The sequence below is a fragment of the Diabrotica undecimpunctata genome, chromosome 5, assembly GCF_040954645.1.
Source record: "Diabrotica undecimpunctata isolate CICGRU chromosome 5, icDiaUnde3, whole genome shotgun sequence".
In the NCBI taxonomy this organism is placed as follows: Eukaryota; Metazoa; Arthropoda; class Insecta; order Coleoptera; family Chrysomelidae; genus Diabrotica; species Diabrotica undecimpunctata.
Genome location: NC_092807.1, coordinates 9,146,616 through 9,162,189, shown reverse-complemented (window position 1 = coordinate 9,162,189; position 15,574 = coordinate 9,146,616). Strand labels below are relative to the sequence as shown.

The 15,574-nt window shown below is 32.2% G+C and overlaps 1 protein-coding gene across 1 annotated transcript; it reads right to left on the bottom strand.

Moving 5' to 3' along the window:
- Nucleotides 1-6,823: 6,823 nt before the first annotated feature.
- On the bottom strand, nucleotides 6,824-15,364 carry LOC140440512 (FAD synthase-like). The gene is made up of 6 exons (XM_072530897.1): nucleotides 15,154-15,364; nucleotides 14,948-15,042; nucleotides 14,771-14,894; nucleotides 14,537-14,649; nucleotides 14,075-14,358; nucleotides 6,824-7,036 (listed from the first exon to the last, which is right to left on the bottom strand). The coding sequence occupies exons 1-6, from the start codon at nucleotides 15,242-15,244 to the stop codon at nucleotides 6,910-6,912; spliced, it is 834 nt and encodes a 277-aa protein (XP_072386998.1). The 5' UTR covers nucleotides 15,245-15,364; the 3' UTR covers nucleotides 6,824-6,909.
- Nucleotides 15,365-15,574: the final 210 nt, after the last annotated feature.

Genomic DNA, 15,574 nt, shown 5'->3' with positions numbered 1-15,574 from the left:
GAAAATATCTATAGAAAACCTAAGCAGCATCCCAGCAGAGTTATTTAAACACTGTGGAGAGCAGCTCACCAAAGTGATGCGAGAAATTGTTTGTAAAATTTGGTCTGAGTTGCAAATGCCTGTAGAATGGAGCTCAAGCTTAATTTGCCCGTAACACAAAAAGGGAAACCAACTGGAATGCAATAGTTACCACGGAATAACTCTCCTAAATACAGCATACAAGATATTGTCAAACATTTTGCACGAGAGATTGAAGCCTTATACCGAAACGTTTCTAGGAGATTATCAGGCAGGATTCAGGAGTGGACGTTCAACCATTAACCAGATCTTTACACTACGATAGATCCTCGAAAAATCGCAAGAGTTTAACATAGATATGTATCATATTTTGGTCGATTTTAAAGCGGCATATGACAGAGTCTTAAGACCAAGTCTTTATAACGCTATGAATAAGTTAGGAATTCCAAAAAAACTATATGTTTGATAAAAGCGACAATATGGAGGCGTAGATATAACTTTGAACTGAAGTTAGGTTTATTAACCACACTTCAGTGGTTCTTATTTTATGAATTGCATGAATTATTTTAAAAGCAATTTTAAGTTACGGATTTTTTTTTCTGTGTATCATTTGTTTCTAATATTGCCATCGCTAATAATTCGTAACATTGCCATCGACAATATTAGGGACCAAATATTAAACTCTTGCAGAATGCCAAGAAAACGAGTTGTGTGGTCAGAAGAAGATCTACGTTTGGCGCTGCAAGCCATGGCAAACGGAATGTCCATCAAAGGTGCTGCTAAGCGTTACAACATTCCTCGCTCAACGCTAGGTCTTTATCACAGAACATAAAATCCTGTAAGAAAGAATTCACAGATTACCTGAGGTAGCAATGCCTATTACAGGAAAGATTCTAATGAATAGTATGTTTTCTTGAACTACAACAAATCACATACCAAATCCGTTTTCTAAAGAGTCGAATAAAGCTGGTAGAAAATGGCTTATATTTTCTTGAGCAGGCATCCAGACGTAGCTAGGCAAAAAGTTCAACAAATGAATATGGCCCGAGACCAAAAAATGAATAAAACAATCGTCGATTATTACTTTCTTACCTTAAGAGATACCATAGAAAATCTAAACATATTTGACAAACCTGGTAGCATATATAATGTGTGGACGAAAAAGCATGCAGATTTTTATATTCAGTATAACTTCTGGATCGTTATTTATTTTGCGTATTACCTCTTCATTTGTAATTTTATCCACCCAACTTATTTTTAGTATAAGGTGGTAGCACCACATCTGAAAGCTTTCAAGATTTTTAACATTCCTCTGTTTAAGAGTCCATGCCTCCACACCGTAAAGCAAAGTACTGAATACATAGCATTTTAACATTCTAGTTCGTAGTTCGTAGAATACTAATATCACGATTACAAAATAATTTTTTCATTTTTATAAAGGTAGACCTGGCAATTTCAATACGTCTTTTTATCTCGTGATTTTGGTCACCTGTTTCATTGATGAGGGTTCCCAAGTATTTGTATTCGCTTACTTTTTCGAGTTGGGTACCGTTTATTGCGATATAATCTAATCTAATTATACTAGTGTCATGTATTGGATTCTTATCGAAGGTCATATATTTGATTTTTTTGACGTTCATCCTTATGCCGTAGTTATTACATATCTCATTCATACTTTCAACTAGATGTTGTAGATCTTTGTTCTTGCCATTATCACAGTATCGTCAGCATATCGAATGTTATTGATAACTTCTCGATTGACTATTATCCCTTCGTTTGCATGTGAGAGAGCTTCGTTCACTGTAGATATTAAACAAGAGCGGTGACAATATACAACCCTGTCGTACTCCTCTACCTATTTTTATTTCGTCCATGTTTGGTCTTCTATTTTTATATTAGCTCGCTGATTCCAGTACAGATTTAATATTATTTGTATGTCTCTGGTGTCGATGTACTTACCCTCCATGATTTCTTTGAGTTTTTTGTGGCGTACTTTGTCAAAGGCCTGTTCAAAGTCTATAAAGCAGGCGTGTACGTCTTAGTTAACATCTAGACATCTCTGTGTTAGGACGTTTAAGGCAAAGAGAGCTTCTCTTGTACCTAATCCTTTTCTGAATCCCGTCTGTGTATCGTTAATATCGATATCTAACTTTTGATAGATTCGGTTGTGGATGACTCTAAGAAATATTTTAATCTGTTCGATTATCTGAACATTGCATTGCCTTAGTTTTCTTCGGTAAAGTGACAAACGTAGACAGCAACCATTCTTGAGGTATTATACCAGTACTGTATATTGTATTGAATAGATGTTATATTATTCTTCGGTATGGTGACAAACGTAGACAGCAGCCATTCTTGAGGTATTATACCAGTACTGTATATTGTATTGAATAGATGTAATATTATGGTTACGGATTTATCATTCACAAGCTTCAACAGTTCTGTAGGAATTTCATCAGGTCCATTTGCTTTTCCATTTTTAGCGTTTCTTATTGCGTATTCTACTTCTTTTTTCAATATGTCTGGCCCAATTGCATTGATTATCTGAGTTAAGTTGTTTCTATCGCCTTCAAATAATTCATTCAGGTATTCTGTCCCTCTTTTTATTTTATTCTCTAGATCTACAATAAGAAACCCTGGTCCTACTAATAGTTGATGGAGCTTAAAGTCACCTAGATATTTCCATAGTTAAGGCAGTTAACCTCATGGACATGACTTTATTTTGTCTTCCTAGCAACACGTCACACGAGTTACAAGATATGAATAAATTAGTGTTTAAAAGCTTTGAAACGTTTTGGGACCAAGAACTTCTACAGTTTTTAATAACAAACTCTGGCAAGGCAATCACCAAAATGAGGTTTGGAGAAATTTTTACTCCAGTTTGGCTAAAAACAATGACACCATCAACCATTTCTCTGGCTTTGCAGCCACCACATTTATTCGTTTAGACCAGACGCTATATCTGAAGCTGCCTTTGCACCAAGTTTGATCACTTACAGAGAAGAAGACGAAGTAAACTACAGTAGCTTTTAAGATTGATTAGATGTCGTTAGAAGTTCTAGTAAGTCGATTGAAAACGAAGATAAAAACGGGACGAGTACAAATGAAAATCATGTGCCAGAGAAAACTAATAACAAAAAAAGTGTTTAATAACTGTCTAATATACCAAATTATTATCAGATTTTAGTCTTCACATCTTCACAATGACTTACTTGACGATGTCTCCCTCTAGCGAAGATGAACCTATGAAAAGATCTAAGAGAAACTGCAGCTCTGAAGATGGCAGTCCACTAATTGAATTGGTATTTTGATAACGATTTCCGAAGTGGAAATTGAAACGACAATAAATTTAATTCAAATTTCAATTGTTGCTTATTCCCATTAAAATAGTAATTATTGTCTAATTAAATTAAGTATTTTTCACAATAGACCCATGATTTCTCTTACAAATAAAAAACAGAACTTAATTTATATATTATAATATTCTGGAACAGATGTATAAAATATTAGCATTTACTAATAACTATTATACTACTATTGCCACCTGTCATCAAAAGCTCAAAGTTTTGCACAAACTGTACAAATACTATATTGCAAGTTTATACTTTTTTTCTTATATCATAATCCGACATGTCAGTTATTTCAAATTTTATTGTTAAACATCTTAGTTTATATGATAATAATTAAATTTAGTATCAAATAATAATTATAATAAATTATATATTATTATTTTTAATTTAATATTTAGCCTGACTTTAGTGCCATCTATGTAACGTATGCTAAAGGTTTCAAACTCGCAAAAAAAGGAAACTTTAACAGCGCCAGGAAAGTTGTGGCGTAAATTGTCAAGGTGATGAAGGTGAACTATGTATTATAAATTTTATCGAAATCAAAACCATAAAAAAATCTAGTATAATAAATTTTATTGGTGTATTTTGCCTATTTATATAACTTTTTAATAAATAACTGCTTTCTGGAATTAATTTGTTAATAAAGTTTAATGCATGCGGAGGCATTAGAAGTAAATAACGTATGCTTGGCAATATTGCAGTCAAAACTTTGTTAATGTGTTAAGAGGTGGCGCTAGGAGCAAACATAATACATTATTGAATTATTTTAATATTATTTATATAAATTTTTTAAAATATAGTCACTTCGTTATTATCATATAACAACATTATTATCCAGATTTAGCCTTACGGCCCACACTCCCTCTAAGGGGAAACCCCACTCATCCCAGATGCCTACCGTATCAAAAGGATTGTGCTCTGGTGGGACTCTTTCGGTGATATCGAGCCCTAGGTGACTTGGTACGCTGGAGTATCTCCCAAAAATTTTCGTACAATAACATTATTCACATGACAGTCTTCTCACACTTCTGTTATCTTAATTTCTTAATACTAAATCTAGCAAACCCAATTCGTTAATAGAGTTTTGAGATGACTGAAAATCAAAAATAGATAGATATATATTAATTTTAAAAAGTAATATAAAAAATGTTGTTTTATATTCCTTAAAATAAAGTTTGATTAATTCTCGTGACATTTCCTATCTATTAGGTAGGTCTAATAACAGAAAAATGTGAACAATTTTATGGAACAAAAGGCACACTACACGATTTTGAAGAATATATGTAGCGCAATAAGGTTGCCATCACAGTTGCCATTATTCAATACGTCCAAGTCCGTGCGTCATTGATCAAAAAGGCGTACTGTTAATAATTATTAATCCTTTCGCTACGATATTTAAATAAGAGTAGTAGCGGAGAGGGCAGAGTGGGGTATCTAAGATACTATGCCTGAAAATTCAAGAAATCATGGAATTAGGGTTACTATGAAGGCTTTTTTCATTGTACAACAGTATCTATAATTGACTGACATACCTATTTACTATTATAGCAGTTAGGTACAGTTTGAATAGTTTGACTGACAGAACGAAACACACTCAGAGTGAAGTTTACCGCAATTTGCCCCGTAAAGTGAGGAACTAGGACATTGTGGGATGTTTTTATATGATAAATGATGTCAACACCTTTATGTAATCAAAATATAAATTTTTAATTGTAAAAGTCTCTTAAAACAAAATTAAACAATTATACTCAAAATTTGAAAACATACAATGAAATGATATCAAAAGCCTTAAAATAATTAGTCAACAACGCATATGGCACATACAAGTGAGGCATCGTATCCAACCCTCCGTAGACAGCGTCCATGAATAACCACAGTAAATACATACAGCTTCTTCGCCTCATCGGTTTTCTTTATCTTTTTTGGTTTTCTGGCCATTTGGTTATCTGTGCTAAGTCGATAGTTTTGGTGACATTTCTTTGCTCTCTTTGGTAGCCTTTAATGCAACAAGCTCATTTTTATAGGGCGATTCTGTAAGGATTGCCGATTGTGAGGTAATAAATAAACTTCATTCTCAATTTGTTTCGTTCATATTGACAATAGAAGACATTCTCGAACTATTTCCAGACTTATTTGGATCCCTCTTGTGTTTTGAAGCTCAGATTACAACTGTCAGATTGTTACAAACCATTGTTTAGGGCAGAAAGCTTTAATAAACAGTCAACACGTTACCTGCGGAAGTCCCATCATGAGACTTAGACTCTGAACTGAAACTTATTTATTAATAAGAATGTGTATAATCAATGGCATACATGCGCGCCATCCGCACATTGGTGAAAGCACCATGTGGCTCACATGTATGCCATCCGCACGGAACGTGTTGCAGGGATTGTGACATTGTTTAGGTCCTCTGATATTCTTACCAATTACACTGTATATTATATTGTTGACCAAAGCAGAGAAATCAAAGTCCGAATTGAAACTGCAAGGCAAGCATTTGTGAAAATGAAGACAATGCTTACCAACAGAGACCTTCAGTTGCATCTCAGATTGAGGGCTCTAAGATGTTACATATTTTCTATTTTACTATACGGAATGGAAGCTTGGACATTGAAGAAACAACACATAAGAAAAATAGAAGCGTTTGAAATGTGGTGTTACAGAAGAATATTAAAAATTCAGTGGGTTCAAAGGATTACCAATGCTGAGGTACTACGACGTCTAAATAAGGAGTTAGAAATTATGAACAGCATAAAAAGAAGAAAACTAGAATATTTGGGTCACATAACCAGAGGAGAAAAATATGAGCTGCTGAGAATTATTATGCAAGGAAGGATCCAAGAAAGAAGACGCATCTCCTGGCTGAAGAACCTTAAAGAGTGGTTTAACTGTAGTTCACTACAACTTTTCAGAGCAGCAGCCAACAAAGTGACCATAGCCGTTATGATATCCAACCTCCGATAGGAGATGGAACTTTAAGAAGAAGATTATATTGTTCAATCATTCGCAATTCTGCTATGGAACATACCGAATCAACGTTAACTCTAAACTTTTTTGTGTACCTAATACAACAGCTTGAATACATAATGTTATATTTCTTGATTCTCTGGATCTTAACAGTTCGAAGAAAACAATTTGGAAACGGGTAAAAATCAAACTTAGTTTTCTGTAGACTTAGATTACATATTCTTCATTCACTTTTGTGATTAATACATCCAGAAATGGTAGTAAGTTGTTGTTTTCCTTTTCCATAGTGAATTTGAATAATTCTTCTTTACAGTTAATGTTCATCAAAAATTTATTCAGTGCTACTTGTCCATAAGAAAAAAACAAACAAAAATTCCTGAAAAATATGACAAATCTGTGCAAGGTTCTAATACCCCTATAAAGAAGTATTTATTACATTTATCATTTAGGAAGTTTTGGGAAAAAATAAAACAGAAAAAAAGTAACTCTGCATTAATTTTATTTTTGACGTTTTTCCTTAACATTCAAAAACAAATGTTACAAATAAATAATATTAGAAAGTATCCACTGATCGTTACATTTCATCTATGTCATTATTATCTACTATAGATTCCCTAGGAAGTAGTTTCACTAGTGTTTCGTATGCCATTTTTGTGCTCTTCTCACTAACTGACTCCACTGTTAATTTAACCTGATACCGACTGAAACAAATGATATTATTATAGAGGAGATAATAGAAGATATTATAAATTAACTATTTACTGTAGCATCTTCTTGTTTACAAAGTAAATCACAAAAATCGATATGGTTCATATTTTTTTGGTTTGAAAATAGTAATTTAAACTACTTAAAAAATGTGTTTGTTATAGCAGAAAGGTGTTTTCAAAGGGGAGAACTATTAACTGTCTCTTTTCAATCCGGTTTTTTCCTTATTCCACTTACAGAGATTTTAAGACTATTGGCTGAGTTTTGAAGGATTGACAAATGTTTTGTTTTGAACTAGACATTAGAAAAACAGGAAACTTGGCGACACTGAGAACGTGTATCATTTTCAGTGTATCAAGACTTCTCACTCATCACTGAGGCAATAAGAATGAGAATAAGGGGACTTGTAGGTTAGGGAGCAGAAATGTCTATTTGTTGGGCAGCTTGTATAATTTGCTGGTACAAGCAGGTAAATAAAGTTACCAGAAATGTCTGATAATAGCTGTCAGCATTAATAAACAGTAAAGTGTCATTATTATACAGATTCGGCAAATTTTCAACTACCGTATACGTTATTCAGTATGTGGAACAAAGATAACACTTAACTGTTTGAATAGAAGTGAGAGGCAGTCATCATCTCGACGGAGTAGGTATGACTTTTAAACAGTGTTGCTATTATTTCTGTTACATCTTTCCTTCTAAAATTTTAGTCCGATACATGAGTCTAAAATAATATTTAAATCCACTACAGTTCATTGTAGAATAAAAATTAATATTGTCCCAAAAAAATTCAAATAAAGTAGCCACGTAATTGTTATTTTCTAATCGATTTTATTAATTACTTTATTAGTTAACAAAGAACAGTGATTTAAGTAGTTTATGTGTGGCAACAAAGCATTATTCCCCTGAAAAGTTTAAAATTTTAAGCAACGCCTTCTTTTACAGTGCGAAGCGGCATAAAAATACACCGATGACCGACAGTAATTATCAGACATTGATGGGGTGCAGTTCTTTGCATAAAATTATTTCGTCGCCAACTTTTCGTCGGTACATCTTTAAGAAAAACTCAAACACTTATAGGTATTCGAGTTTTAAATGTAATTTTTGTAGATTTTTAGCTGTGGTAGCTAGGAAATAAAACAATAATTAACTTAACAAACATTAACTAAATATAAATATTATTTTTATAAGAAAAAAACCAATCAAAAAATTATTCTAAATAATTAAAATTAAAGGCATTTTTAAAAAATCTCTAACCAATTAAATGTTCAAACAAACCACCATTTTAAGCTAAACAAAATCCGAATCTATCAATTAAAGCAAGTCTCATTGCATTTAGCTGATTTGGTTGTACTCGACTACAAAGTTGAACAATTTTTTTTTTACAATTCTGCTAAATTGGTGGCTCGTTCGAATTCATGCCGATATAATTTTGATTTTAGCATTCCTAAGAAATAAAATACCAAAGGTGCTAAATCTGGTGATCTAGGGGGCCATTTTATTGTTCCTCGTGTAGAAATTATTCGTCCAGGAAATGTTTGTTCCAAATAATTTGTAACTTCGATTGCATTATGTGCTGGGCAACCATCCTGTTGAAACCAAACATCATCGAAGTTGACCGCAAGGTTTCGAACTGCTGGAATAATCTGATTGCGTAATAAATCTAGATACTTTCGTCCATTCAGATTTCCCGTAATAAAAACTGTACCAATTATATTATCGTTATAAATGCCAGTCCACACATTTAATTTATTTCTTTGGGAATTGTGTTTTCACAGCAATACTCAAATGTTTCTTTTCCCTAGACCAATAGCGGACGACAGATGGATTATGACGTTTATGGATTGTGAATGAAGATTCATCGGAAAACATTTTTTAAAAAGTTATTGTTTTTAAAAAGCAGCAATAAATAACTGTATTATTTCTACAATAGAATGGTTCCCATAATACCATTTCACCATTTGAATCTTTTCTTTTTGAAAATACAGTAGAACCTCGATAGGTCAAACCTCAATAAATTAAAAACCTCTATAACTTCAAAAAATTATATGTTCCCTTCCCATCGGAGCCCAAAGCCTCTACAACTTAAAATACACAATCTCGATAACTTAAATAAATAATATCAATATTGGCCCTCAGTAACTTAAAGAAATGTTTTCACAATCCCTATAACATAAAATTGTTTACCAATGACAGCTGAATAGCTTACTGTATCATAAGTTTTGATCACTGTTCTAGAAACATCGATTTAGGTACTGTGTGATACCTTGCTTAAAATGAGTTCAAAAAGAAAATTAACAACGCTAACATATGCTGATAAATTAAAAGCTATAGAAGCAGTGAAAAATGGATTCAAAAGAAAAGAAGTTGCGGCTCTGTTTGGAATACACGAGAGTACATTATCAATCATCATAAAAAAAGAAACCGAACTATTGAAAAAACAAGAATCAGGAGACAAAAATTGCCGAATTCCCTAATTTGGAACAGTGTTTGTTTACGTGGTTAAAACAATATCGAAACAAAAACATCAGTATCAGTGGACCCATACTGAAAGAAAAGGCTATAGAGTTCGCTAATTCACTAAAAATCGATAATTTTAAAGCCAGCAATGGCTGGTTAGAGAATTTCAATAAACGAATGATTTAGCCTTAAAAAAATGTGCGGCGAAAGTACGAGCGTAAGCAAATCAGTCTGCCAAGAATGGAAATCTGACTTGCATAATGTAGTGAATAATTATGATCCCAATGATGTTTTTAATGCTGATGAAACTGGTCTTTTTTTTAAATGTCTGCTTTGTGCAAATACTACGGGCACAGAAAAACTCAAACCTTTAATTATATAGGTAAGTCAAAAAAACCTCGGTGTTTTGCAGGTTTAAAATCACTACCCATGGATTATGAAGCCAATAAAAAAGCATGGATGACAGCAGAACTGGATGAAAAAATGGATGAATAATATAGATTAGCAAAGGGCAACTTGAAATAGAAAAATTGTTCTGTTCATCGACAACTGAACAGCACACGGAGACATACCACCATTAAAGGCAATCAAAGTATAAATAAATGCCTATATTTTAATGAACTTCTGACCTATATTAATCCATCACAACATAGACCCTTGATAACTTAAAACCTGTATAACTTAAAATATTTGGTTTTTCCCTTGGAATTTAACTTATCGAGGTTCTACTGTATACGCTTGGCATGTTAATTATTTGTTTTCAACCTTTTACCACGACAGCTAAAAATCAAAGAAATAGACCTTACCTTATTGACCTTAAACCTGCTGTACAGATAAGGACCGCCTATTCTTTTGAGGGGAAGTCGTAGAGGGGGCAAATGGTTTATACTATTTGTCTGTCTACTGAAGTGCGATATTTATTTAGCTCACGCTGTTGTCGCATCTCAATTTCTCAATTCAGTATTCTTTGTTAATTAATGAAGTAATGATATAATCGTTTAAAAAATAATACTTACATGATTACTTCATGTAAGGTTTGTTGGGGCAATATTAATTTTCATTCTACAATGAACTGTAGTGGATTTAAACATTATGTTACACTCATGTATCCGACTAATGTTTTAGAAGGAGTTATGTTACAGAAATTTCGCAACACTGTTAAAAAATTAGACTCGCTACTCCAAGTGCGTGGATTGTGTCTCACTCGTATTCAAACAATTAAGTGTTATCTTTGTTCCACATACTGAATAACGTATACGGTAGTTGAAAATTTGCCGAATCGGTATATAGTAAACAATATACCTGTCATTATTTTTATTGTAGTCATATGTACTTAGTGCAGTTTAGTGCTTTGTTTTTTTAAATAGGAGATGTCCTCCAATCTTTTTGCATTTCAGAATAACCATTTTTTTATGTACCGTTCGCGTCATAAAAAACTGGTACAACTCTTATTACCGAAAATCATGTTTTTCAAGTTGTGTAAGTTGATCTTGTCACATGTGTCATTCTCATTTCTAGGGCACTGTTGCCAGTTCAACGAAACTATTATATGAAATCAGCTAAAAGCAGGGCTGTGTGACAGACCGCCAGTTTTGAGTATTCTAAAAACTAAAACATCGAGCATTCTCGATCAGTCAGTCACATTAAATTTGTTTAAACATGCATCCTAAAAAATTCTCATATTAATTTTGTAATTTTTCATTTTCTCAATTAAGTACTTATACCTTGATTTGTGTTTTATTATAATTTATGAAAATATTTCAATTCAAATATAGTGATAGATAAAATCAATCTAGACATAACTTTAAATTGTTATAATAAAACATTACAGTGACGTATTGGATCTGTCACTTTATAATCTACGTAGGATAAAGTATAATGTTAGTTTTTGTTAATGTTATCGTTTATATAATAAATAATAAATTAATTTTGGTAGTTGGCCTGTGACTAAACTTATTGATACAAAATACAGTTCGTGTTCGCTAGGTAATTGAAGTAAAAAATTAGATAAAGTAGATGCGTTCCAATGTTCCCTGTGCCAATAATCTAGGTTTAAAGATCCTTCAAATATTTTGGATATTAGCTGAACCCTATCTCTGGTTATTAAATTTATTAAATACGGTTTTTTATTGTTAATGATAAAAATAATACCTATCTAATAATAACTTTATTTTTTTTAATTAGATTTAGTGCAATTCCGTTATCTGTGATGGCAACAGCGAACTAATTCACGAACCACTGTATCCAGTCTGAACCCAGGTTTACATTGGGAAAAAAAAGTGTACCAGTTTTATATGACGGGAAGTGTACAACCCAAAATTTTGTATGTTCAGTATTCTAGTAATCAGGTGACAATTACTATACTTTTGTTGGGCTATATTTGTAGGAATATTTTATTAAATAATCAAGTTGTCATACCTACATATAATGATATGCTAATAACTGAGATAATTCTTGACATTTTTGTTTATTTTCACTATTTAATTTGAGTATCATTTAATTTAAAACGAAATTTACACTTCTACTGTACCCAGTTATAAAGGTACTCCATATAATTCTAAAAATATTTCTTTAAAACCTGAGTTCTTTTAATTTACATTTTTAATTTTGCTATTGGCATGTTTGGTTTATGTCTATTTTGTTAATATGTTGATATTTCTATATTAACTTTTACTTGGCTAAATTTTCTACTGTATTAGAAATAAAAGTTGTTAATCAATAGCAATTATTTATTTATTCTTCTTCTTCTAATGGCGCTACAACCCTTTGTGAGTCTTGGCCTGCTTAACAATGTTCTTCCATTCTGCCCTGTCGGATACTTTCCTTCGCCACTGCCTGATGTTCATGGTTTTAAGATCCCGCTCTACGTCGTCTATCCATCTTTTACGGGGCCTTCCTCTTGTTCTGTTTCCTTGGGGCTTCCATCTCTGGACTACTTTTACAGCTCGATTATCTGGCATTCTTTCTAGGTGACCAAGCCAGTTTAGTCTTTGTGATTTTACAAATCTGACAATATCTGCGCTCTGCATTAGTTCATCCAGCTCGTGGTTCATTTTAATTCTCCACGAACTATCGCTGCATTGGGTTGGTCCAAATATCTTCCTTAGTATTTTGCGCTCAAATATTCTCAGTTGATTTTCATCAGTGGTTGAGAGGGTCCACGTTTCACATCCATATGTGACCACTGGTCTAATTACTGTTTTGTAGATTCTCAGCTTAGTCTCACGATTCAGTAACTTACTTTTCATTAAGTCTTTGTATGCATAAAAGCACTTATTACCGCTAAGAATCCGTGCTTGTATTTCTTGACTGATGTTGTTGTTGTCATTTATTATTGAGCCTAGGTAGGGAAAAGTGGAGGCATATTTGTAGGTATGGTTGTCTACCTTCAGATTCTCATGTTCATTCGATTTTGTGCACTCCATATTTATTTATTTATTACTCTCTCATAATCTTGTTTTCTTTTGGAAAATAATAAGATAATTATGGCAAGAATGTAGAGCGTTATAAGGTAAATGTGTGATTGTATCTTCTTTTTGGTATATATAAATTGTTCAGAAAAAGTTAAATCATAAGTTCTCATAAATAATCTCAATAAATAATGTTTCAATCAATTTATTTTTGTCCAAATATACCCCATACTAGATTTATATATCCATTTCCTAAAACTCCCTCTTCTGTCTTCCAAAAAACCTGGGCAGAATAGTGCACCAAATAAGGGGTACTATTTTTTCGAAAATAATTTTTTAGTTTAACTTATACTTAAGTTTCTTTACATATAGTTTCTTTGGAAGGTTTTCATTATTTCTACATATCAAATGTTAGGGTCGTCCCAGATTTTATCCAGTAATTGAAGTAACTCACACTTAAATCTGTCTTTATTTAGCCTATTAAACATACAACAGTGTTCAGATTGATTGGACTGTGTTTGACTGCACACGATTTAAACTCAGTGATCACTGATATATGCTTCTACAAGTGCCAGTTCATGATTTGATTTAGTATTGGTGAATGTATAGTCTATAGTGTTTTTGAATTTCTTGTGACTCCAGTATGTATACTTTGATTTACAGAGAAAAAGTGTTTATTATTAAAAAAGCCACATTTAGAAGCACTTCAAGGTCATTTTTTGGTTTGATACTTGATATATAGTCGACATTAATATCACCCATAATCTAAAACTTCTTATTCAGCTCTTTTAACATGCCATGTCAAGTTTGTCTTCTAGGATAGAATAAAATTTATTTGGCATAATTCATCACATTTGTATAAATTATGCTAAACTGATAACATAAGCTTTGAGAAGATATTGCCTATCTTACAATGCATTTAAAATCAGTAGACACTATTGAACCATTCAAACAATGACCACTCCCAGAAAGTTTAGAAGACGAGTTATCAACAAAAATCTAGTTTAACATACCAGACACTTATCTATGTTTTTACTTTTTTTTATCTTACGTTTTAATACTTTTTAGTATGCGAACACAATGAAATTAATTTACAAGAACAGTTGACTATTTAGAAAAACGACTGAACCATCTAAATCTATATCAGTAGCAAAAAGACCTTACCTGTTAAATAATTTAGGATAAGATCCAAACTGTACATCAGGAAATTCGTGTACCACTTTGTTCAATATCTGCACAACGTCAGATTCCTTACTTTTCAGGTACAGACATTTTGTGAAAAACTGTTCTTTAGATTGAAATATTGTTGCTTTTACTGAACTAAATGACTTCATCATTAATTCAGGTATTCCAGGAAATATGTACACGTTTCTAACTGAAATGTTTGGGTAGATCAGAGGCTCGGGAGTTATGTTCGACTTAAAGTTGAGCTTTGCAGATTGGGGAATCTAAAAAATATATAATTGTATTGTAATAAGTGTGATGTTTTAATTATCTTGATTATTTAAATAAAGTGTGATGATTCTGTGTACTTCTTTATATAAAACTTGTAGGTTTTCTTAATTAGGCTACATTATGTTGCATTTACCCTCGTATATTGATAATGATTACTCAAAATATACTCACATATGCCATTTTCATTCCAGGAATATTTACATCATTAGTTTTATAAAACTTTAGACACAATTCCTTCAAGGTTGGATCCAGAATTAACTCTTCATTGAAAGCTTTTGCTACGGCTAGACAAAAGTTGTAACTATCAAAACATATTACAGATCAATATTTATTTTATTTACATATAAAGCTGATATAAATTTCAGGTTTGTAGAGCTCGTAGTGATTTTAAAAACAACAACTGACCTTCAAAAGTAATATCATCATGTGTAGGTCCAATTCCACCTGTAGTGATGACATAATCGAAAGAATTGGAAAACTCCTTGACTTCCCTGGAAACATCTTCTACAACATCACCTATAACCGAGATCTGTAAGCATCAACTGCCTATATAAAGGGACAAAGTAAAATGCTGCATCAAACCTTTTTAACATGTACTCCCGCTTTGTAAATTTCCTTTGACAGGTACCTGGAGTTGGTGTCTTCTGTTTGTCCTTTAAGTATCTCATCTCCAATGACTAAAAACCAAACGAATTATTTATGTATTAGTGATATATTCAATTAACATAAAGTTTATGTAACATTTGTTTTCAGTTATATTCAACATGAAAAACTACAGTTTATCTAACCTAAAATTCCTGCAGTTGTTTGCTTTCGTCTTGTTTTGCAAATATGTCTTAAGAGAATTTTATGTGTTGTCCTCCATTTATTAAGTACCATTTTAAAACAAAAAAATATATGTAAGTGTGATGTGAATGTATAACTAGAATTTTAAAGGTTTTAAATGTATATTATGACTTTTATGACCACATGATTTTGACGTTTAACGATACAAGAGTCAGGGTCAGGAGTGTCTATTACTCCATCGCAACGGCAAATGCTGTAAATTTCATGTGCCTCTCGAATTTAAACAAAAATTGTCTTGAGTTTTCAATTTTGATTTGATTTTAAAAAGTGACATAAACATACTAGACACGGTTTTCAAGATCTTATTAAACAGGAACGGATCATATTGCCTTAAAATGAAATTGATAAGTAATTTAATTTTAA